Here is a 26,564-nt window from a genome sequence, read left to right on the forward strand (position 1 = left end):
TTCTGGAGTTTTCAGGGAATGATGGGGAACAGACTGCAGAAGCGAGCAGTAGTAATGCTCGGATGCTGAGCAGAAGCACATTTACTCAATAAATTCAACAGACTTACCTGACAATTTGCAGGCACCAAGGAACTGAGGGACACATTCTGAGCACCAGAGAGCTTATGATCTTCAACTCTGCAAAAATCAGTTCTGCATTATGAACAGCATGGATGGACTGGTAGACATCTCAGTGATTTGTTTAACGATGGTAACAACAGAAAGGCCTCAGATCCCTTCAATTAAGCAATTGATATGAAGAGTTCTGGCAAGAAATGACAGTGGATATGGTTGTGGAAAAACTGGGAACTCAGTTTTGAAATTGAAAACAATTTCTGGACTACATTAAGTGCTTTCTCCTTAATTCAAAGGATATAGTCAAACTGGAGCAACCCTTCAGAGAAGGGCAATGAGGATGGTAAGGCATATGAAGAACAAAACATATGAGAAAATTTGAAGGAGCCTGGCTTGTTCAACTTGAAGAGAAGGCTAAAAGGTGGTGGAATGATCACACTCTTTAAATAGCTCAAGGGCTGTCACAGAGAGAAGCTGGCAGGTCTGTTCTTTGCTGCCCCAAAATGTGGGACCAGGTCTTATGGTTTGAAGTGACAGGAGAGTTGATTTTCATTGAACATTAGAAGGATTATCTTGACAGTAAGAGCATTTTGCAATGGAACCAATTGCTTAGAGTTGGTGGGGTCTCCTTTTCTGGACATCTTCAAAAAGAGGCTGAGAACACTCTGGTTGGAGATCCAGCATTAAGTAAAGGGTTGGACTCAGTGGCCAATGAAGTCCTTTCCGACACTATGATTCTATGAGTCTATGTTGTTGTTCAGGACACAACTCCAAAGTAGCATTTCCACCCCTCTCAACCTGGCCCTTTACTCTCTCAATAAAGAGTGAAAGTAGCTCCCATTCGTCATAGCCTCTGTTACCCAAAATACATCTTGCAGCTCCCCATAATTCTGTATGGAACAGGAAAGGGAAAGTTAGTACAGGGGTGGGCAAAGTGCCCTCCCCAGAATCCACAATAGGAAAAAACATGTTTAAAAATCAATCTTAAAAATACAAGTTGCATCTCATGAGTTCTCAAGCTATTTAAAAAGGTGCTTTTGGAACATTTTTGGTTCTTTAAAAAAAGACTACTTGGGGCCTAAAACAGGCTTAGGGCAAAATAGACTTTAAAAGGCCAACTGTACTCCCTTCCCCATGCTCAAGGCCTCCAGGTGTGTGACTGGGCAATCTTATAGAGGAGGGATTTTGAAAACAAAACTGGAAAGGTACTGCCCATTGGGTTGCCTTGCCTGCCTAAGGCATTGCTTATTTATTTTTCAGCACTGGCTGTTTTTAAGTGCTTATTTCAAGCTGGTTGCAATGACAGGAAAAAGAAAATCAACCATCAAATGAAGTGATCAGTAAAAACACCAAAATCACTTTTAAAATGTGAGACACGTATTAAAGAAAACACAAGCAATACGTCTAAGAAGTTCCCCAAATCAGATTTTAAAGACTGCAGAGTGTATTTTATGGGGACAGACCACTTCATCAAAAGCAGTCACTGTTGTCAAGAATGACAGTGATAGATCGTTGGATGGATAGACAGATACACACAGGGTTAAGGGTGAGATTACAGTGAGGTCAGAGGAAAATAAATGCAGAAAGTACTGACAATAAGAATTAAATTAGTAACATTAGTCATTCCCCCAACTGCTGCTGTGTTACCCCAAGGTCTAGCCTCTCTTTGCCCCTTTTTTCTGATATCACGTTGATACTAAAATGGATGTTTAAGACATGTAGCCATAAGAGCACCCCAGTGTGGGAAAAATAGCTTCACCATATGAGGAGATCTGGGAGGGTCAGCATGGAGGAGCACAAGAGCACTTAGACATAATAGGTCAATCAAGATTGGAATCTGCTTAATTCCTTCACCGATAAGAGTGATGGTGGGTGATAGACCTTGTTTTTACAAGTGAGCAGAAATCCAAGAGTACTTTCCTCTGGGAATGATACTGCTTTGTCCAAAGACATTTGCACTGATTGTCCAGCCATTCACAACTCCCCTTCCCATTCTTCTCTCTTGGAAGCTACTCCTTAATCCTGAATTCTGCCTCAGGACATATTTTGCCTTATAGACATGCCTGCTTAGGCATCAAAAATTTGGTCTCAATTAAGGTCCGACAGACATTCTGGAGCTTATCGCACGGGCCTTTGGGAATGGTCCCGGCATGGGGGCAAGATGAGAACAGAATGGGGCTATCACCTGTTTTATTGCATGCTGGAACGCTACCGATGCCGTCAGAAGTTCCCGTTCCCTTCCTGATCCATCCCAGAGAGGGCAATTTTCAGGAACTGTTTCAGGTGTTCCTGAAAATCGCCTCCTCTGGGGCAGATTGGCAATGGAATGGGAACTTCTGGTGGTGGTGGCGGTGTTTCAGTGTGCGATAAAATGGGTGATAGCCCCCATTCTGTTTCCATCCTTCCCCCTTCCATCACGCCCCGATCACGTCCCCAGAGCTAGTGCAATAAGGCTATCCATCTGTATCTCAACTCATCAGTGTTGCTTGCCACTCCAAGATCCTCAAACAGCTTGCTGAGCCATTTATCTTCCTGGTATCCCCCAAATGTAGCCCCACATCTGAAATTGCCCTCTGAAACCCCTTAAATTGCTATCCGCTACCAACTTTCATTTTGTTAGTTTTCAAATGTGTGAGTGAGTAAGTGTCTTTGTGTGAATGGTGATTCAATTTGATTCATAAATAAAACTATTTTTAGAATTCACACTCTGGAGTTCTGTTTCTCAGAACCAATATACATAGGCTTGATCCCCACTGTGAGTTGCATGAACTCTCTCGGATGATTTTAATTGAACTAATACAATTGAAGTATTAATTCTGAGTGCCCTCTGGGACCCTGGCATTTTAGCTAACAGATGATAATACACAAACATCCTGGTCTTAGATAAATAAGACATATTGGATATCGTCATGTTAGTGACACATGCAAGCACAATGCATGTGGAGTGGTACTTTGAGTTCATGCAACAGCCATATTGCAGCTGATGGTGGCAGAAGTGGAATTACACATATGGATCCACTGCACAAGTACGTGTACAAATGGGTACATTGTGCAGTAGGGCTCATTCATGAATATAGTTGTGCCATGTAGCTATTCTGTATTGCTGTTGTTAACTGTCATCAGTTTAAATTCAAATGATGGCAACCCTATAAATGAGAGACCTTCATGTCACCTGTTAGTGACAGCTCTTCTCAGGTCTTGTGGACTCAGGGCTATGGCTTTCTTGATTAGATCTATCCATTTGTGATGTGGTCTTCCTCTTTTCTTACCTTGCCAAGCATCATTGTATTTTGTAATGAGTCATTTCCTCTCATCATAGCTATTCTGTCTAAGTGTATTTCCGCCACCGAGATTTATGCAGGACTGCAGACACACAGTGCAATAAGAATCCATTACCCTAACTCAAATGTCTGATAATAAACTGGTACCCCTAATTAATGAATGGTAACTCAGCAGTCTCCCCATAATATCTCTGTGGCATTACTTTGTTCCACAATGACCATTCTAAAGGCATTGACAGGGTTTCCCAGGAAGTTAAAATAGTCTCCTACTAGTTTTTGAATATTATTGTTTCTGATACCAGATCTGTGTAAAATTATTATTTTGCTTGTTTATCTTATGAAGAAAATGGGGGAGGATTCTGATAGAATACATAACAATGGAAAATAAGCAAGCCAATAAACCTCTGCTAGTGTTGGCGATACATTGCAGGGTCCCATAATAAGGTTGCCAGGCATCACTAGGGGGAGCAGGGGGTGCGGACTGCACCCTAAGGAAGGACGACAGTGCAATATGGGAATTACGATTTAAGAGCAATGTTAATGCAAAAAAGCATTACTAAGGATTCTGCATGGTGTGAAATGGGAGGAATGGAGGGGTGACACCATGAGTAACCGCACTGAGTTACACCAAACCTAGGGATGCCATTGTTGCCAGGGTAGATAGATATGGGATTGCAGCATGGTCTGGTTTCTGATTCCCTGTTGTGGGGTTACGAACAGTTGTTTAAGAAAATTTGGTTTCTTTGAACTGCATTGGCTACTTTAAAAAGGTTGTTGTTGTTGTTGTTGCATGCCTTCATGTTGCTTCCAATTTATGATGCCCCTAACGTGCACCTATCATGGAGTTTTCTTGGGCTAAGTTCTTCACTTCCTAATTAAAACATGGGGGAACCATTCTGCAACTGCATGTGTGCCTACATGTGTGTGTGCCTACGTGTGCCTACGTGTGTGTGTGTGTATACATGGAGGAAAAATATTCCGCAGCCTTTGTGCTACAGCTGTAAAGACTCCTGGTTTGTTCTGAGGTATTGTTTTTTGGGGTAGGAATTCATGTTGCATGTTGATAGAATTGAAACAGGACCTGTACATCCCTTCAAGTCAGCATCATGTTTGTTTCCCACTAGCATCACTGCTAACCTGTCTGGGTTCAGTTTCAGTCTGTCTGACTTCATCCATTTGGTCAATTACAGTTTCCAAAGAGACTGTTAGTACTGGAAAAAACAGTTCCAAATGAGGAAGAGCTTTGTAGGAGAGGAGGCTTTCTCCCCAGCAAAGCTTTATCCAGGCCTTTGTCAAGAGCAGGAGGATATGGGGACAATGGGGACATAATGCATTAAAAAGAAGCAGCAGTAGATTTTTGTGGGTTTTGGGGGCTATGTGGCCATGTTTTAGAAACGTTTATTCCTGGCGTTTCGCCAGCTTCTGTGGCTGGCATCTTCAGAGAATTTCTCTGAAGATGCCAGCCACAGATGCTGGCGAATCGTCAGGAATAAACTCTTCTAGAACACTGGCCACATAGCCCAAAAAACCCACAAAAAACTATGGATGCCAGCCATGAAAGCCTTCGACTTCACAGAAGCAGCAGTGTTGTGGTTAACCTGGCTAAACTCCCATTGCTGCAGAGTAAGAAATGTGAGCAAATGCCAGACTTTATTGTAACCTTCCTGTACATCTTGATCTGGAATAGAAATACTCTTCTACAGGGACGTAGCCAAGGGGGGGGGATCTTGGGGTTCGGACCCCCCCTTCCATTAGAAAAATGAATGGTGTGTGCTGCTGCGCTGCCGCACCCAAGCCCCATTATAATGGTAGCACTTAATCTGGACCCCCCCTTCCTAAAATCCTGGCTACGTCCCTGTCTTCTATCATTTTATTCCGAAAGTCTTTCCATTGTTTACCTATCTTTGTAGATCTCTTTAAATGTTAGAGACCATTTAGGTTTCTTCTTTTTAATTATTACATGCTGTACTTTTCTGGATCAGCTGAAAGGTAGGAGAAGCAGAAGAAAGACAAAAAGAAAAGCTGGCATTATTATTGCTAAAGAAGAGAATGGGAGGTTGTCACAAAGCCAGGTACGATCTCTTTAACTGGGAAGGTGAATGGCTAGGTGGTAGGAACAAGGGAGAGGACCTGGGTGGGCAAAAGACCAGTCAGAGGTGTATACAGTTTTCCTAGGCGAAAAAAGAAAAGGTCTCTGGATAGGCCTGAAAGTCACACTCTTTCCTGAGCTTATGGTCCATAACACACTGTAGAAATAATCCAGTTTGAGACCACTTTAAGGGCTAGGGAATTCAGGAAGAGCAGTTTTGTGAGACATTTAGTGTTCTCTGTCAGAGAGCTCTGGTGCCACAATAAACTACAATTCCTTGGATTCCTAGCACTGAGCCAAGGCAGTTAAGGCCAATGTTGCAAATTTCCAGGGAATTCCCCCAAATCCAGCGAATTTAATTAATTTCTTTCCGGGGATTTTGACTGAATATTCTGGTAAATATTGGAGAATTCTGGGGATTCTGGATTTTGGTAAAACATTCCGGGGAATATCTTCGAGGCTTGTTGGCAACACTGGTTAAGGCAGTCTCAAACTGGATTATTTTTACTGTGTGTTTTGGACCTACGTTGCCTTTTTAAAAGCAATTAGTTACAGTTGTTGTTCCAAGGGCAAAAAAGTAATTGGAACTGGGATTTCAGTGGCTACCTGTTTTCACATTTCTAAGATGTAACTGAAATGGTTACTTGTTTTTCACTTTAAAAAGCAGAAAGATATAAATACTATGAGCTCTAGCCTGTGGTGGAGTACCCCCTGTCCTCCCTATCCACCTTACTGTTGCCTCAGCATCCACAATAGAACACAAGACAGCATGTTACCCCCATGATCACCCCTCCATGCACCCTCTTCCTTTCTGATATTAAATTGATATTAAAAGAGAGGTTTGAGGCATGTAGCCAAGAGGGTATTCCCAATGCTGGAAAATAGCCATACCACGTGAGGAGATCTGGGATCATATTTGGAGATCCTGGAGGCTCAGCACAGAGGATGCTCAAGAGCACATGGCCAGGATAGATCAATCAGTGGAGTTCCCACACAGGGTGACATCTGGTGCAGGGGGGAGACTTCTGGCACTGAGACTTCCGGTGTGGTTTATGGGGTGGGGGATTGTACGGAAGTGCCATGCAGGCCGGAGGGGCACCCGTGCAGGTTTGAGTAGCACCCGCAGGGGGCAGAACTGCTACCATGGCCCCAAAGAGCACCTGTGTGTTTATAAGGAGCTCCTGCAGGGCAGAGCAATGACTGTGGGGCAGAGTAGCACCTGCATGGGTTTAAGCAGCTCCCACAGGGGGCGACAAGCCAACCAGGTGTTACCTCCCCCTTCTGGAGTGTCGCCTGGTGCAGTCTGGACCCCCCCAGTTATGCTACTGAGATCAATCAAGATCGGAATCTGCATAATCCCTCCAATGATAGGAGTTATGATGGGTGATGGACCTTGTGTTTACACGTGAACAAAAATCCAAGATTACTTCCCTCTAGGAGTGATTGTCCAAAGACATACGCATGGATTGTCTGATCATTCACAACTTCCCACAGCATTCTTCTCTCCTGGAAAATCCTCTCAGCCCCTGAATCCAGCCTCAGCATAGGTTTTGTACTATAAATATGCCTGCTCAGATATCACCAATTTCGCCTCCCTTGAGGTCAGAAAGACTCTCTGTCCATATCTCACTTGATCTCTCAGCATGCTGGCCATACCACAATCCTCAGGCAGCTGAGCAACTTCCATCTTACAGTGTCCCCCCGACTGGAACCCCGCATCTGGAATTGGTACAGTATTGCCTTCTGCAACCCCTTCAGTTGCTGTATGCCACCACCTTTCATTTTGTTAGTTCTTGAATGAGAGTGAGTGTCTTTGTGTAAAGGGTGATTCCCTTTAATTCATAAATAAAAGTATTTAGGAACTTGCGTTCTGGAGGTCTCTTTCTCAGCACCAGTAAACACAGGCTTGAGCTCCACTTTGAGATTCTCAAGGTCTCTCAGCTGATTTTAACTAAGCTAATAAAAATTCTCCTATTGAGTATTAATTGCGGGTGCCCTCCTGGGATCCTGGCACTTGGATAACAAGTACATGAACCAGGTGATAGGCTTCTTCTACCATACATGGATGGTTTGGCCTCATTATAGGCTTAGTTACACTGCCAAAGGAATAAAGCTCTCCTGCACTCAGTTACAACTTTAATGTAACTTCATGATACCCTCCAACACTGGGGAAAGAAATTAAATAGAAGCAACTAGCTACAAATGTCTCATTTCTTTCAAGCTCTGCTCTCGTTATTACCACATCAATTCCCATTATGAATTGTTCATAATGGGAACACCTCCAGGGTTATGTTCCCACAGAAATTAAGGCCTACTGTTCAAAGATGTTAAAAGTACTATTGTGAGATATGCTTTGGACAGCAACCACGTGCTGGAGAATTTCTGATCCTGTTTCACAACAGGTTCAGTGTAATAATGTCCAATTTGTATACAGAAAATAGCATAAGAAAAGCAGGTTTCATCTCAGAAGTAGGAACATCAACAATCTAAGTCTAAGATATGCAGATGACACAATATTACTAACACAAAACACCACAGTCTAAGATGAAAGTGCAAAGGCAGGTTTAATGACCACAGAAGAAATACATGAATTCAATTTAGACGATGAAGAAATTGAAATAAAAAGTTCCCGTACCTAGGATCAAACACTGACCGAAATGGGGACTGCAGCCAAGAAATCAGACTAAGAATGGGAAGGACAGCTATGAAACACCTAAAAAAGACCCTGAAGAGTAAAGACATATAACTGAGCACTAAAATAAGAATTGTCCAAGCGAGAGCTGGACAGTGAAGAAAGTAGATAAAAAGAAAATCAATTCGTTTGAAATGTGGTGCTGGAGAAGAGTGCTGAGGATACTGTGGATGGTCAAGACAAACAGACAAATTGATCTTAAAACAGATCAAGCCAGAAATCTCCCTGGAAGCCAAGATGATTAAGATGAGGCTATTATACTTCAGCCATCATGAGAAGGCATTACTCACTCAAAATAATAATAATAATAATGAAAGAAATGAGAAAAAGGTGGGAAGCATCAGAAAGAGAGAAAGACCACATGCCAGATGGATGGACTCAATTTGGGAGTTTATGGGCATGAAGCTGTAAGACCTAAGCAGAGCAGTGGCAAGCATGGGGGCTTGGAGATGTCTCATCCACAGGGTCACCATGAGTGGGGCCAACTTGTGGGCAATTAACGACAACAAACAGTATGCAGAAGTCTATTGGGTGACTGTGATTTTTGGATAGTTCATATTTTTCCTCTGTTGCTTTTGATAATCCAGCAAGACACAGGGTGAGAAGTGCTGCAGACTATGCGCCAATGCACATCCTGAAGTGCTGCAGTATCCTTCATTAAGTCCCAGATCAGCCAGCAAATACAGTAAGACCCCATTGTACAGCCAGGCCCCTGAAAGAACAATCTTACCCTGCAGCCAAAAACTGATGAGCTCCATGGATCTGAGAGGCTTTGCTGTTCACAAGGGGAGATGCAAATCATTTGGAGTCTTCCCCATAATAATTCAGAAGAGAACACATTACCCCTGGGTGTCCCAAACCCAATTAACTATATTAGTCGTTGCAACATATATTAGTCGTTGCAGCAAAAAACATTTTTATTACAATTGGATGTGTCCTTAGAGAAATCCCCTGCAGCAGCAACTCATGGTGTTCAAAACAAAACAGCAAGCACTACACACTGTACATATTTTGCATCCTAGAATGAGGAAGGCTGCAAATAAGCTTGAAAGGTGGGACAGTGCGGATGAGTCAGTAAGACCACCAGTAGCCAGAGGCTGTATTTAGGGCTTTACATGATTCCTTACACTCCCTACATCCAGGGGCATCACTAAAAGGGTGCAGGGGGTGTAAGAAACAGGTGCCACTAAACGTGTGTGTGTGTGTGGGGGAGTGACATCAATGTTTTCTAGTTTGGGGGCAAAAATGGGCTGTGGCTTTCACCTGCATCCCTTTAAAATGCTGAAGGGATGGTGTGAGTGGGGCGAGGCTCAACGGGAGGAGAAAGGCCCCAGGTTTTTTAAAAATCAAAAATTTAAAATTATTGTGCTTTTAAAATTTTCTTTTTAAAAAAAACAAATCTTGTCAAATTTTCATCTCATATGAAAATATGTACGTGTAAATATGTTTAGGCTATATGTATGATATTGTAATTTAAAGGTATAATTTTAATTTTGCCAGTTATTTATGTCACAACTGGAAGGATGCGGTGGCTCAAGTGCTTAAGATGGTGATTCTGCTGATCGCAAGATTGGCAGGTTGGCAGTCCAAGGTCCGGGTGCTGCATGATGGGATGAACTTCCATCACTAGTCCCAGCTTCTGCCAACATAGCAGTTTGTAAACATGCAAACGCAAGTAGATAAACAGGTACCACTCCGGTGGGAATGTAAACAGTGTTCTGTGCAGTCATGCTCGCCACATGATCACAGAGTAGTTTCTGACAATGCTGGCTCTTTGGCTTAGTAATGGAGATGAACACTTCCCCCTGTGGTTGGACACAACTTAACAACCTTGTCAATGGGGAATACCTTTAACTTTTATGTCACAACTATTACCATGACATTCAGGGATATACAGGAATTGTTATTTATGAGTAACATTACTATGAAAAGCATTACGATAGATTCTGTACCGTGTGGTATGGGAGGAATGACACCATGAGTTATCGCACCACGTGACACCAACCCTAGGGACACCACTGTCTATATCTTAATTTTCAATTTATTCTGCAATGTTTACTATTCTGCAAAAGGTAGATTCTGAAGGTAATAAACAGCGCATAATATTGTACAAATAAGACAAATGGTATAAATTAGCAGAAATATATCCTCATGGCACACCAGTGCATTCAACCCTACGTAATGATACCATTGTACCTAACCACTATACTTAAGTAATATCTTTGAGCAGTTCATTAATAATGACATCTATATGCGGGTCTTAAGCCTGGTACTTGTGTTTTAATGGAAGGATTCACAGCGAGAACTAATGCAGTAATGACAAAGCAGAATGTGAAAAGCACTTTATATTTCTAGCTAAGTAAAAATACCCCATAGTGTGGTATAGTAATTTGAGCGTTGATCTACAACTCTGGAGATCAGAGTTCAATTCCCTGCTTGGCCACGGAAACCCATTGGGTGACCTTGGGCAAGTCACACACTCTCAGCCCCAGAAAACCCCTTTATAGGTTTGCCTTAGGGTCGCTCTAAGTTGGAAACGACTTGAAGACACACAACAAAAACTTAGAAAGCTGTGTATTTCCAGAAAGTAATAAAATACAAGCCAGCTGTGTATTTGCAGAGTCTACATTGAGAATGGAACACTTTGGAATCCTTCTTAAACATGGGTGGGCAACTGCAGTGGGACTGCAGGGAAATTTGCTGTCCCTTGAACCCTCCACGGACTGCTAAAAATGCAAACACCAGTGGCTGGCCATCCACTTCCAGATGTTAAACATTACACACATCTCTTGCAAGCTATTTTAAAAGTATATTGCTGTTGATTTTTTGTTTTTGCCAGAAAAGGGGAATCTAGAAGGGCTGAGGGCCATAAAACAAGCCTCAGGGTGCTGTCTAGGGCAGCAGTTTGCCTACCTCTGATCCCAAGCCCAAGGTGCTTCAAGAGAGCAATGGGATTCTAGCATAGTAATAATAATAAGCATTCTGGACCTTTGCATGATGCATTTGATATGATGTAAGAAGCCATAAACAGTAATGGGAAATATTCATTAGAAAAGGCATTGCTTTAGACCCCAATAAAATTCTGTAAATGGGCTATGCTTGCAAATTCAGACCTTTGTCTGGAAGTATCCTCAGACGTGGCGTGCCTTCTAAAAAATAATGTTGTAGCCTTGTTTTTTCTTTTCACACTTGGAGAAAGCTGAGATTGTTAAGATGAGTGTTCAGCTGCTCTGACACCATATGCAACAAGGCCTTACGCTGAAGGCAAAGTGAGCCATTAAACAATGCCAAAGCCACCACTCATGATATGGCTTTCTTATAGTATCAGGCAAGCTCCTTCCCCTTCCTGGTGCTGTTGTTCTCTGCCACAGGAGAGCTAAGGTTGTGTTGCAGCTTAATGCCATTGCATCAAGTCCATATCTTCCTGAACTCAGTTCCTCTTTGGATCAGTAGAAAAGTCTCAAATCTTTCAACATTTGGAATCAATGCCTTGCACTAAAGAAGTTCCAGTTCCCAAGCAGTGGCAACCACCCAAGGCAGGCTATCTCCCTTTGTTTCCTTTCCTCGTCTAGGCATTGTTTTCTCCTCAAAGACTCTCAGGGGTTCCTCTTCTAGACCTTCACTGTTGGGTCTTGGTCATATCCTTTCCCAGCATCTGTTGATCTACTGTGTGTACCTTACATGAAGCCCCTGGTGGATGGCTTGACCTCCCTCTTTAAGTCCAACCAAACTGGGGTGTGGGAGAAAAGTTGCTTTCTGAATATTACGCTGCTTGTATATTGTGTTGTAAATATCAAGCGCTTGGGAAACCATTCAACTTGTCATGAATCTAGCTTTCTCTCTGATGCAGAACAGTTTTCCTTTTATTATCATGCTTTCAAATCCTCCCAACTTTGCAGCAGCTTAGGGCAAGCAAGGTGAATGCAACCACATTTGTCCACAGAATCGGCTAGCAATATGGGATGCAATGGATATGGGGGGAAACACAGTTTTGACTTGGCTTGGAGGGATCCATTGGCTACACTAACCAATACTGTCTGGGCCATGATTGCCAAGTGCCATTACCGATGTAGCAGACACTTGCTGGCTTGCCTAACTGGACTTCCAAAGCAAATTCTATGTTTTTGAGGCATGCTGCTGTGGAAGACCACGGGGTGGCAGCAGTTGATATCTTTTAAGAAACAAAGATCATGAAAGATATATTTTAAACAACAGTAGTGATCAACTTCACATCAAAAATCTGAGTTTTTCTCACAGGTTTCTGGTGAAACCAGAAATGGGTATTTCATCCTGATCAAGAGAGAAATGGGGATTTCATGCTGATTAAGGCTACAACTTTAAGATGGGGGGATTTAATGCTACTTTTATTTTGCTAAGGATTCCACAAGGAAGACAGAGTACACACTTGTAATAGAAACTAACCACAATCATGGTTTGACAGTGATTAGCTCACTAAAGGAGATGCAAACTCTGAGGCCAGCTGTTTCAGGAAAACCCACGTCATCACATAAAACCAACACTCTTCCTATATCCCCTGAGATCTCTGAGACGTAAAGACTGAAATGAAGGCCAACTCTATTTGCTTTGCAGGTTTCATTTCTTTATTCAGCTCAGTAAACATCTAGTTACAAGTTTCACAAAATCAAATTTTATAAGATGGGGAGCTGGATTGGGCAGAGAGGTAGGGCCTGTTTGGTTTATCTACACCTCACCTGATCTCTTGCACTGTTCCATACATATCCCATTTCCAGGGCAGGCAGACATGTAGGCAGGCTGAGAGCAGAGGTGACTAAAGGTTATTTTCCAAGTGCTTGAAAGTAATAGCAGGTCAACAGATTTTTTTTACACGGTTGCTGCTTGAGGTGGGTGGTTAGATTAAATACAAACTCCAGAGCCAGTCAAACCTGGAGCAGGAAGTACAAACGGGATGGCAAAAACTCAGGGAGATTACTCCTGCTCCCCCCACCCCCCAAACACTAAGAAGAGGAGCTAGGGAACTCAATGAAGGGCAGGGAGGAGTTAGAGGAAAAAGCAGTAAAATTGATGTGTCACTCATTCATGGACAAGGTCCCTCACATTCCCCTTGGCCACCTGCTCTATGCAAGGAGTACAACTGTGCAGAGAGAGTTAGTCACTTAATTTAAATCTTAGGGGCAGGAAGCTAGTATTCATCTTGAGGAAAAAGGTCCAAGTGATGTTTTGTGAGGGCTTCACCATCAGAGTTTCACTGTCTGTACCTGAGCAAAGAGAGAGAGAGAGAGAGAGAGAAACATCATAAATCAGAAAGGGAATAGAAGAAACAGTGAAAAAACAAAAATGGAAAATTCCATGTAAAATTCCCATCACTAAGATCCTTGGATAGATAGTCACATGGCTATGTCCACTGGCTACACCATTTCAGATGACATGTTGAGGCTCATCTGATGGAACTGCTCTTCTTTGTGAGAAATTTCTTGCACCTTGAGAACCAGCATGTCAGGGAGAAGACAGGCTAGAGCTTTTCTGTCTGTCATCCATTTCTACATAGATGAATTTGTTTAATTGTGAAGGGAACAACACTGTCTTTAAGCTGGACTGAGATACTATATAACCCACGTACAGGTTTGTTGAGAGCCAGCGTGGCATAGTGGTTTGAGCACTAGGCTAGGATACCAGGAATTGTTCTGTACCTTCAAGTTGTTTCTGACTTATGGTGACTCTAAAGCAAACCTACCTGGGGTTTTCTTGGCAAGATTTGTTCAGAGATGGTTTGCCATTGCCATCTCCTGAGGCTGAGAGCATATGATTTGCTCAAGGTCACCCAGTGAGCTTCATGGCCAAGCAGGGGTACTCTGAGTCCAAGGTTCAAATCGCCGCTTGGCCCTGGAAATCGACTGGGTGACCTTGAGCAAGTCACACTCTCTTAGTCTGAATGGAAGGCAAGGCAAACCCTTTCTGAACAAATCATGCCAAGAAAATACCAATTTTTTTCCCCAAGAAAAGATTTGCCTTAGGGTCACCATAAGTAAGAAATGATTTGAAGGCACACTGCAACAACAACAGGTTTTACACCTAAGTGAGAGTTAGGCCTTCAGCGATCTCTGCTAAATCTTATGTTCTGAATACGATGCAGCATCCTCAGCTACTGGAACCAAATACAGGATTTCGTTTCATTTAATCAAACCTATAAATATATGTGAAATCCAAGACTGGTTTTCTCATTATCTTTTTTTCCCCAGTTAGACATCTACTTTCTGAATAGAGCATGGAGTCTTAGTTAATAGATGAAGGTACCTCTACCATAGCGTCCATCTTTCAGCACTGTGGTTCTCTGAATAGATAATTCTCTTCGCACAAAAGGCTCTACGTGCAGCCAAAGTTATTATACAAGTAGTAGTAAGTCACCTTAGTTTCAATACTCACTTTTAAGTAAGCTTGACTGTATTATATATGGAGCTACTTCCAAAAGCTGCTTGGATTAAGGTGCAGTTTTGTAAAGTGATCACTAACTGTAGCTGCAAGAAAGGTTTGTCTTTGAGAAAGGTGATGAGCACAGCATGATGAGAGATGCTTTTTGACCAGATAGCCGAAGACCTGAGTCTCATATGGGTAATCAGTGAAAACAGGAGTAGCAGCCTTAGACTCTCTCCGTACCATCAAGTTTGGGGAAAGTACTACTTCCAAGATGGCAAAGGGATACTGTTTGCACACCACTTTCCTCTAAATTGCTCATGTGATTCCCATGTGATTTTTCATCAAGATTCAACATTTTTTATTTTACAAACAGAACTACACCAGAGGTCAGATGAATTATACATACTATTTTATTACAGCATGTGCTTTCTGGGGATGGATAACACGAAGTTATGCAGAATTTCAAGTGAGTATGCATACATGTAAACTCACATAGAGTACACAAGGCTGTAGTTCAGAATGTAGAACACTTTCATCCAAGAGCTAGTGTTTGAAGCCAGGTTTTCTGAAAAGCTGACTGGGTCTTTAGAATCCCCTGCTTAGCAATCAGCAGCAGCTTTAAGACCCCATTATACAAATCTTTATGCTATTTTTCCAAATACCTCATTTTTTGTGCGTTCCCAGAAGGAATAAAAAGGCAGCCTCTTCTGAGCACTAAGTAAGACACAGACCTGAAGACTGTTGTATTGAAAAGGTGCTTTGGATAACCAAGTTGTACTTCCCACAGCAGAGAGGTTAGGAATATAAACTGGTCACAGCATGCATGCAAGAGGTGAAGGTTAAGACTTACAAGAGCATGAAGGTGAATCTGGGGGTGACGGCATTGCACCCCCCTTAAGTCTGCTCTAGATTCACCAGTCATACCGGCGCGACTGTCTGGTGGGAGACTCCTCTGGTCCTTGAATTGCGAGACGGGTCCCCTCCACCCTGCGGCCATTGCTTCCCTCATGACGCCGATAATCCAGTCCTCTCTGCGTTCGGAAGCGGGATGTCTCTCGCCTCCATTCATCATCGAATGCAGCTGCATCGCCTGAAAATCAGAATAGAAGAGGTGGTAGCTCAGTGGGGTGAGTATGAATAGTATAATCTAAGAAAGGAAGAGAGCTGCCAAGAACACTTACTTTCATCCAAGTTGATGTAGTCTTGCCTTTCCTCTTGGTCACCTGTGCGATGGTTGCGTGACCGCTGCATGATGTGTGCACGTTCCCGAATGTGGTGACCTATGGACATCTGCTCCAGGCCACTGTCCGAGTCTCGCACCGTCCGCCTAGTCTCCCGGATCTGAGGGCAGGAGGACAGATCATTGTTAGGGATGCTGATAATGTTGATACAGTCTTACTGAAGTCTCCTGTGAAATTCTTCAGTTTTGCTTGAGCAAGAGCCTAAAGATTTGTTTCAATCTTCACTGAAGGCAATCTTGACCATTAGTTGCCCTACATAATAAGTCTTCTATCTCACATCGGAGAAGCCCCACGCAAAAACTCTGCACCTTGTCTATTGGGCTTCAACACACTCTATCTGCACTGACACCTACATAAACTCCACAAAACTAGCAATCCATAGGGCAAATTTGAATCAAAGACAGAAAACTATTACTTACCCCACCAGGTGCAGAGCGTGTTTCTGAGGTCTCCTGATAGACTTTGGGGCCATCCCCCATATTTGAGTAGGATATGACAGTTGAGGAGGTAAATGTCTGGCAGTTGGCGCCACTTGTCATATGCTCCTAGAGGCATGTGTGAGAGAGAAAAAGTCATAAGCAATCTACCCACTAAAGAAAGAAAAGCATAGCACTTACAAGCTCCTTTTTCAATATAAGGTATAAAAATCTTCCCCCACCTGTTAGCAGTTTCCCAAAGAAATGTGTGTGGGAAAAATATTTTTGGAACTGGGAGAAAATGATGATGACTCAGTCAAGATGCTCTGGCCCACCTCACTCAAAGGCAGGCTATGTATACCCCACAAAGAAAGATGAATATTAGTATTGCTATTATTAAAAATTATTATTATTATAAAATCACTCCCAAGTAATCCAAATTCTGGACCAGTTTAAAATGAGGTTTTCAACTTGAATAATCATAGCCTTGTTTTTAGCAAGATTATACAGTTTCTCTTTACAAAATTCTATTTTGCAGTTTACTGATATGTATCATACAAACAGAAACAGATGAAGACGATGACATTGATAGTGCAACACAATTATTACAGAAAGAATCGCAGGTTTCAAATGACTCAAGTAAGTAGTGTTTTCTGAAAGCAGATAATTTTTTGGAGAACACGATTTATGCTATGTACATTTCAAGCTTTTTTCATTAATGTCAAACATACAGTTTGAAAGAACTAAGCAGGGACTGGATGGCCATCTGTCGGGATGCTTTGATTTGGATTTCCTGCATGGCAGGGGGTTGGACTGGATGGCCCTTGTGGTCTCTTCCGACTCTATTATTCTATGATTCTATCTGCACTGGTTTGCTACATGGTGAATAGGTAACAATTTATGTAGGGCACTATAGCCCTCCCTTTGGAAATTTTTATTCAGCCATCCATCTGACTGAGCAGGCACTATCTACTTATTTCTAAGTGTCTCTTCACATTACAATTTAATTTTCTAGAAAGCTATCTTTGAACAAAAGGAAGGAAGCGTTCTCAAGATCATATTCAGTGTTTATTTTTTTTGGAGGGGGGGACTTCAGCAGATTGGCTACAAAAAGTCCTGAGCATAAGACTCTTAATAGCAGGAATGGGTTGACTAGAGCTAGGCAGAAATCTGGCCCCCAAGGCAGCAGTCACAGGGCGCCCATTCATATGTGTACATAACTCTGTAATGTACATAATTTTAAAAAGAGAGAAAGAAAGCAAGAAAAACAAAATTAAATGAGACATCCTACTGCCAGCTATGGCCCAGAACTTTTGCATGGGCAGAGTATGTTCAGCTTCTTTACTTCCAAGCCTCCAACCAAATAACTGCTCCCATCCCAGACATTCAATGTACGAAACCACCTCATTACTTTACAGTTACAGAAGGCCTTTTCAGTGTTACCTCATAATATGGCATGACAAAATAACAGGCAGTATTGAAATGATTTGGAGTAGTGATTCCCAAACTTTACTCCTCCAAGTGTTTTGGACTTCAACTCCCAGAAGTCCCAGCTAGCTTGGTTAACAGTCAAGAATTGTAGAGGCTGAAGTCCAAAATATCTGGAGAACCAAAGTTTGGGGCACTGATTTGGAGCACTGACCGCCTCTTAACATCGACAACAATAAAGAGCTTTCTCCCCCCTCCTTTTTTTGCCAAAAATAAAAATGGGAGAGCCTGCATTTTCACCACCCATGTCCCCATTTCTTCTGGTCACATGAAGTAGACATCTGCCTGCATCCCTATGTCACAGGTTTAACTGTGGGACTATAAGGTAACAGTATCACAAACAAAGAGGTCTTACCATGTTCCCAATCATGTCGTTCATCATTCCAAACATGTCCATAAAGCCACCTGCCTGAAGAGAGGAAGACAGCTGAGGTCTGGTGAAAGTGGCCCTTTAGTGAAGATACATGGTAAAATGGGGCAGAATGAATCAACCTTCCCCCTCCTCATAGAAGCTGGACTGCTATCAAGTCCTCCCAAGGCCACAGTACTACTCCAGGTATAGGACTACTCTATACTCAAGGGCACATTTTCTGGTTCACACTCCAAGCAGCTATCACTTCTTTCTTCAGTAAACATGTGTGTCTCAAGCCTTTCTTTCAAAGATTTCAAGGCACTGCACATGGCTACTTCCCCCAGAATCTTTTATCATCAAAATCACCCTCTGAGATGAAAGTGAGCAACTCAAAATAATTTAATAAGTTCAATGGCTGAATGAGGATTTGGATCCAAGTCTTCCTAATTCACACTCAACACTTCAACCAGGATGGGGAACAAGTGGCCCATCAACTCTCACCTATAGCAATACTTGCTAGGACTGACAGAAGTTACAGTCCAACAACATCCAGAAGACCATGTTTTTCACACCTAAACTGGTGCCACTTTCTAAATGTACAATTACAAAAGTTAATAACAGTTGTCAGTTATAAAATTGTCACTTTACAAAAGTGTGCAATGAAAGCGCAAGGAGAACAAATCCATAATTTGTTTCTAGGCTAACTATTCTAAATTAAATTCTTTTTATAATGTGGTGCTAGTGCATCAGTTATGTGAACATGCATAGACCTTGTTATCACAGGATTACCAAAGTCAGCAAAGCAAGACAGGCACAATGTCCTGTCTATTGAGTATTCTAGCACTGAGAAAGCAAAAGTGTGTGGGTGTGTGTGCGGGGGTGGTGGTGGTCCCTGTGTACAAGGGCCCATGATAAAAAGCACATGACACACTACTCCTCCCTTAGTAGTGAAGTAGAGGAAGAAGGGCCTTGTGTTGCACAGCCAAGGTTTTGTTTTTTGAGGGTGGTAGAGGGAGAGAGAGTGTGTAACCAGAAGCACCTTTCTGCTTCTTCCTGCTCCAAAGGGCAGGACAAACTTCCCCAAAATTTTCTGGTATGTGCCAATAATATGGTTAGCAAAGTCAACCAAAATCTGTGGAGCCTTAAATATCTCTTGTTCCACATCAAGATACTTGACACAGTTCTGCTGAGCACCACTTGGGTCTGGCATGTTCTTAAGACAAGGGAGTTGATGCACTAATTCTTTCCAAATGACCTAGCTGGATGCTTTCATTATTCAAATAAGCACCCTGTCCTTTTCTCACCACTTCCATGTCCTTTATCTCATGTTCCTTGTCAGACAGCAAAACTCAAATTCTGTGAAATCTTCAAGTTTTTGCAGAAGATTTCCTGCTCTTTCATTTCCTCATTTGGTTCTTGGAAAAAATTAATTTTCTAGGCAAAGAGTGTGAAGCAAATTTTCCAAACCAAAAAACATTCAGCCAAAAACAGCCTCTAATTGCTTTGGTGACAGCTTCCTGCAATTTTATTCTCTGAAATAAACAGGGGAAGCTGTCTCACTCTCTCTTTACAGCCTCATTCTTTTCATCATTTCAAAATAAAACACTTTAACAGAAGTCTGGGCTTCAGATTCAGAGAAGCTGTCCTTAAAAAATCACACTCAATCAGAAAGACACATGGGGGAAGAAGAAAATTAGGCCTTACCATTCCTACCATCCCAAAGGGTGAAACAGCTCCTGCCTGTAAAACAACAGAGACATACAAAGTAATTAAAAGCCTAGTCCTCTGTAATAAACTTCTTTTTTCTAACATCCATAATTAGAAAGACAAAGCTGCTCACCATCCAGTTGAGAGACTGCAGTGGAATGAATACACACACAAAATGATATCAACATCTCTCAGACTGATTAGCCTGACCTCCACCTTGAATCAAATTCTAGATCTAATAATATGCATACCCAGGAGGTGTTACTGAGTTGAACAGGACTTATGCCCAGCTAACTACATACAGCACTGCCACCTTAGCCACAAAAACAATGGGACAAGGAGCAATGCTTGATTTAGGCCCAACACATCTAGGAGCCAAAGGAAAATGCAAATGTTATTAAACCGTTAGGGAAATATAAACATAATGGCAGGAATCTCACAAGTCTCACAACCCAAATTTAAATCACAGATTTTCTCAGGAATATGATTGCTACTAAAAATACTTGGTATAGCCAAGTTTAAAACTCTTAAATTTGAAAAAAAAAACCCTAAGATATTATTTCAAGGCACATACATGCAGGAGGCTCAATAAATATATATATCCAGATATGAAAGTTCAAATGATTATTATATTTAACCATTGCGACTAAAGCACTACAGAAAGTTCACTTTCCTTAAAAACTGGAAATCCTTTCCAAATTAAGAAATCAAGTACAAACAAGCTTTTCCCAACTCTCATACAGAGTGAGGTGAGCTGAAGCACAGTAAAATTAATGAGCTTAACATTTTGTTAAACTATGGGCAAACCTCAGCTGAGCATATTGTTAAAGTTATTTTAAACATAATATAAACCAGGGATGGGCACTTCCACCAGATAGACAGATATGTTTTGGACTTTTTAAATAGATCTCACAAAACAGGACCTCCACTGACCCCACCAAAAGCCCTTGGAACCCTTAAAAAAAATTCAGCCTAAAAAGTACATGTTCTGCAAAAAACAAAAAACTCACCCTTAAACTGTTTTATAAAAACCAGGGCTACTCTGTGCTAAATCAGAGAGGGAGACTCACAAGTCATCAGAAGTGGTTGTAGCCTGGAGTAGTGGCCATGATACCATGCAGCCCTCCACAGAACGCCCACTGCTACTCTAACTAATTGGTAGTAGCTGCCACCACCTCTCTTCCTCTATCCGTAGGGTAGGATGGAAAGTCTCCAAGAGCTATCTTTGCCTGGGGATGAGGAAGCCTCCATCTGTAAACCCCTCACTGCTGTGGGGAGGTGGCTGGGTTATCTCTCAGGCTTCCCCAAAGGCACAAACTAGAGAATTACTGAAGCAAAACTTTGTGGCTAGGCAGGCGAGCGAGACAAACCTGTCTCTCAGATTTGTCCCCTACCCTTCCACAACTGCCATGTTATTTCATCTCTCTCTTCTGCAGATTTTACAGTCACTTCTTTCTACGGCAGCATTCCTGTTATTTCCTTTGACTCTATTCCCAAGTTTATATGTGATATTACGGTGGACTCATGCTACCCACTGGGTTTTGGCTCCAGGAACCCCCGTGGATACCAAAATCCGTGGATATTCAAGTCCTGTTAAATACAATGGATCGTAAAAAGGTGTCCCTTATATAAAATGAGAAAATCCAGGTTTGCTTTTTAGAAATAATATATTTTTAAAATATTTTCAAGCCATGGATGCTTGAATCTGTGGATAAAGAATCCATGGATATGGATTATATACTGAATATCGCTTTCTCTCATTCTCATTTGTTTGTCTGGCCACTTTCTGTCAGAAGCACTTTCCCTTCCACCCCAAGTGTCTCTGCATCCCAGCCACCTTTGCTCAGTTCAGCTCCTATACACACATCTGGCAAACACAAGCAAAGGGTCTCCAATTCCTGCTGCTTCTTCCCAGGGCCAGGGTGTTCTTTCTTTGTGAGGCAGAGAAGATGGCTAAGGGGTACCAAAAATTTTTCATGGGGTGGAGGGAGACAAAAATGGTGGAGGAGGGGATAGATGGGCTCAAGCATCAATCACTATGAAAGGAGGTTTTTTTGGGAAAAAGTTTGCACAGATACTAACAAATTAGCCCCCACTAATGCATTTTAACTATAGTTTAATGTGAAGCTTCTAAAAAAGCAAATAAATGTGATTTTTTGCAGTAACCCCAACATAATGTTAGTAAAATAGAATCTGTCATTCTCTAAAACCGACCACTTGAAATTCTTTCAAATGCTTTACTTTCAAAAGCCAAGATTATTAAATTTGCTTTTCTATGATGAAGCACTGAACACCTGCATGGCGTCAGCACATTTTCACACAGCTGTAGATGCACCCCAGGTGAGTTTTAATACAATATAAAATACAACATTTAGCTTTTACTTCCTTTGTCTTCTTTCATTTCTTTCTCTCACAACCAGGCAACCAATCTGCCCACCTGTCTTCTGTTCCCCTCTCTGCTTCCTTCCATGTCCACATGCTTGTCTTACTCATAAATGCCTATATTTGCACATGTGAGAAGCTGATAGTGGCACTGGATCAACCAAAAGACTCTGGTATGGTTAAGGAAGGAGATACTGGGTGGGCTGCAGTACTGTGTCTCTCTTAGAAATGGGGTAAGGCTCACAGGTGGCCCCTAGCTCAGAACCTGAGAAACATTTTTCCTACGCATTTGATCAAGGTGCTCTCTGCTGCTCCTTACCTGGTTTATTTTTAAGTACAGTTTTGGGTTTAATCTATACTTGCTTCCATTTTGTTGAACCATCTGTAAGGATTACGAAGTGGCAATGCAGAATATAATTATTTTAAATGACATAAGTACAAATTGCATATATTTGGGGAGTCTACACAAGCTCTTCCAATTACATCAAAGCACCACATTTTGGAAAGATGACACTGGACTATTATAAACAGGACAAGTAGTTCCTGTCTTTATTTCATTGCTTTCATACCAGAGGGCAGGGAGGGCCAGGGACACAATCCCTAGATTTCTATTACCTGCATTCTTCGGCTAGCCTGGCGTGTTCCAGGTACTGTTCCATTGCCAATGCTGAGGAAAGGACTGTAACCAAAGCCACCCGAGAGCACACGATTCACATGTTGCTGGTGGATGGCAAGAGGGTCCCTGAAGGAAGAGTCACAAGAAAGTTGCATTGCTAAGTAGCTCAAGCAAAACTTAAATTAAGTCTTGCTTTCACACACTTTTTCTCTCCCAGTTGGCAAGGGCTGTGGCCTATACTTACATCATAAACATTGGATCTTCTGGCTCGCCGTCTCTCATGAACCGGAACATAATTCTTTCAAGTGCAGTGTGGGCTGTAAATACAGGGGGAAAGGGAGCAGGATGTGTTAGTGTCACTTTCCACGCAGATCCATTCTGCCCATCATCATCCATACTCGCCAAGATACCCTATTACCGCTCTTTACTCCTGTATTGTAACTACATGCAGTATCTGGCACATTAAGGAGTTCATAAATAAATGCCAGTGTCACCACCCAACACTCATGTTGCGTGTGTCCCTCACACAAAATCAAATAAGGAAGGCCTCAAGAAGAGCCCATGATGCAAAAGCCAAGTAATCTGCACACTAAGGTCCAAAACACACTGAAGAAATAATCCAGTTTGAGACAGCTTTAACTGCCCTGGCTGAATGTCAGGGAATACTAGGAACTGTAGCTTTGTGAGACATTTAGCCTTCTCTGTCTGAGAGCTCTGGTGCCATAACAAACTACACTTCCCAGGATTCCCTAGCACTGAGCCAGGGCAGTTAAAGTGGTCTCAAACTCTATGATCCTATAATGGCAGGGATGGGTGAGAAACCCACTTCCCAAGGGTACCACACACAAAGGCAGACCTCAATTCCTGGACCTCCTGTTTGCTCTCTAAACACTCAGGGTCCTCCTTCTCAAAGCAGATGGAGCCTCCAAAACCCCAACAACATCCCCCTCCCAAAAGGAGGATGCTCTTTTTGTCAAAATACTTTCACTCCTAAAGTTGACTCCAACTCTCTCAGCCACAGACAGATCCATCCATACTAGTGTGGTGCAATGGCTGAGCTAATCAATGTTTTGACTAGGATGCTGGGAGAATAGGATTCGAATCCTGGGAAAGCCATGGAGCTGTTCGACAGTGGACGATGCTCTCTTGGAGTGTGGTGGAGTCTCCTTCTTTGGAGGTTTTTAAACAGAGGCTGGAGGGCCATGTGTCCCAGGGAGGGCTTTGATTGTGAGTTCCTACATGGCAGAATGGGGCAGGACTGGATGGCCCTTGGGAGGGAGGGCTCTTCCAACTCTATGATTCTATAGGTGGTGACCTTAGTCAAGTCACACTCTCTCAGCCTAGGGCCACCCTCCCCTGAACTAACCTTGCCAAGAAAACCCTATCATAGGAGTTTATCCCATGAATATCCTGGAAAAATTGTGTAATTACATGTAATTATTTCACACGACATCACACAAAACCCACCATTAAAGTGATCACAAAGACACATTAATGTGCTTTTTTTTTACTTTCAGGGTTTCAGCAACAATGCATTTCTGACATCTCTTTATTTGTGTGAGTGAGTGCGATCAACATTTGCGCAAGTGCTCGCCATTTTCCGCTTTGTTTGTGGGATGCTTTAAACGCACTTTAATCTCTCTTATAACGCCAAAACCAGCCCCAGTGTGATAAAATTCCATAGAATCATAGAAGAGTTGGAAGAGACCACAAGGGCCACCCAGTCCAACCCCATTATGCCATGCAGGAAATCACAATCAAAGCATAGGGCAGTGGTTCTCAAGGGCTGTTCGACAGTGGAACACATTCCCTTGGAGTGTAGTGAAGTCTCCCTCTTTAGAGGTCTTTAAACAGAGGCTGGATGGCCATCTGTCACAGCATCACAAGGGATGCTTTGATTGAGAGTCCCTGCATGCCAGGGGATTGGGCTGGACGGCCCTTGGTGTCTCTTCCAACTCTATGATTCTATGTTTTGGACTTCAGTTCCCAGAAGTCCCAGTCAGTATGCTCCTTGTTCGGGAATTTTGAGAGTTGGAGTCACAAAAACGTAGAGGACCAAAGGTTGAGAACCACTGGCATGGGATCTCCCTAAGTCAGAGGCAACCAGCCACCATAAAAGAAGAGACAGGTTACCTTATTTGCCACAGCAGAAAACCCACAAAAGTGTTGCCAGAACAGGATAACTGAGCACTGCAGTCCTATATAAAAAAAAGAAGAACACAAAACCCCATTTATCACCATACATAGCATCACACACACATCTGCATGCTCTCAAGTTCTCTGCCTCCAAAGCAGCCCCTTCCTTGCTGGGTCAAGGGATCCCTGAGCCCCATCCCAACCAAGGACCCCCACCACCACCACCTGAGGCTGTCAGAGGAGACCCCCACCCCTCCATCCATCCATCCATCCCTGCCTCCATCCCCCCTGAAGGCTGGCTGCTCACCCCTTTTGGCCAGCAAGCTTCTCCTTTGTTGCCCTGGCCTCCTCCTCCTCCTCTAGAATGGATTGCAGCCACCAGCCTCAGGGGGAGAGGTTAATGCTGCATCCCTTGCTTCCTTCCTTCCTTGCAAAGGTGTTCTTTGTTGCAGAGAGGCTGCTGCGGGGGGAGCCCTTTGTTCCAGCTCTGGCCCCAGCAAGCAGCCCACAGGCAGCCCAGGCAGCTGCAAGGGAGGCCCTCTGGCTCCTAGGAAGGAGGAGAAGGGACAGGGACAAGCAGCAGGCTCCAGACCCCCTTGGGCACCCAAAGGAGGATTCCCCTTTCTCCAGAAAAACCCACAACAAGGCCTAAGCAGGATGTGACGTCGGTAAAGCCCGCCCCCGCCCCTCCTAGGCACCTCCCCCAGGAAAGAGGGGCAGGCCCGGATGAGGCCAGCCACGTCCTCCTTTTCCAGGACGCGTCCTACATCCCTGCAGCCTTCTCTCTCCAGGAGGGATTGCAAAAGGCACTCCCATTTTGGAGCATCACTGAGAAGCTGGGGTTGAATATCCTTAGCAGGGTACTAGGCTGTTGAGGTGGTCTGGTCCTCCATTTCCCCCCCTTGGATGTCCTACATTTTGGGGGGATGAGTGTGTGTGTGCCTTGCCCTCCTTTGCAAACATAGGAGGAGGGAATAATGGAATGGAATAATTGCCCCCACCACCAAGGAATTCCAAAAGGAAACCAGCATGCGCTTAGGCTATAGTAAAATTCTGTAAATAGACTATAGTAAAATCAAAGTTGTGCAACATAGACTCTAATCATACATGGAGAGACAAATCCCAGAGGTCCAAGCGGGATTCAGGAAAAGAAAGCACTAGGGACCACATTGCAAACATACGATGGCTAATGGAGCACACCAAGGAATTCCAGAAGAAGGCCAGCATGTGTTATATGGACTACAGCAAAGCCTTTGAGTGCATAGATCATGAAAGGCTATGGAAGGCCCTTAAAGACGTGGGAGTGCAAAAGACGGTAGTGTAAAAGACCATAGCATTGATCCCCCACACAAGCAAAATTATGCCCCAAATTTTGCAACATAGACTCCTATCATACATGGAGAGAGAAATCCCTGAGTTCAGGCAGGGTTCAGAAAAGGTAAAAGGCATTAGGGACCACATTGAAAACATACGATGGCTAATGGAGCACATTGGGGAATTCCAAAAGAAAATCAGCATGAACTTTATAGACTACAGCAAGGCCTTTGACTGCATACTGTATATACTCAACTATAAGACGACCTCATGTATAAGTCGAGGTCAGGTTTTGGGGCCAAACTTAATGGATTTTGCCATGATTCGTGAATAGGTTAGGTTT

At 42.9% G+C, this 26,564-nt stretch overlaps 1 protein-coding gene across 1 annotated transcript; it reads right to left on the reverse strand.

The window, feature by feature from the left end:
• Positions 1-12,754: 12,754 nt before the first annotated feature.
• On the reverse strand, positions 12,755-25,580 carry MLF2 (myeloid leukemia factor 2). The gene is made up of 10 exons (XM_089488931.1): positions 25,215-25,580; positions 24,905-24,969; positions 23,016-23,088; positions 22,771-22,897; positions 19,771-19,806; positions 18,070-18,123; positions 16,230-16,355; positions 15,751-15,910; positions 15,420-15,659; positions 12,755-13,413 (listed from the first exon to the last, which is right to left on the reverse strand). Exons 3-9 carry the CDS (start codon positions 23,063-23,065, stop codon positions 15,481-15,483), a joined length of 732 nt encoding a protein of 243 aa, XP_089345057.1. The 5' UTR covers positions 23,066-23,088; positions 24,905-24,969; positions 25,215-25,580; the 3' UTR covers positions 12,755-13,413; positions 15,420-15,480.
• Positions 25,581-26,564: the final 984 nt, after the last annotated feature.

Source organism: Sceloporus occidentalis, unplaced genomic scaffold, assembly GCF_023333645.1.
Source record: "Sceloporus occidentalis isolate IW3139 unplaced genomic scaffold, rSceOcc1.0.p SCAF_1, whole genome shotgun sequence".
NCBI classification, from domain to species: Eukaryota; Metazoa; Chordata; class Lepidosauria; order Squamata; family Phrynosomatidae; genus Sceloporus; species Sceloporus occidentalis.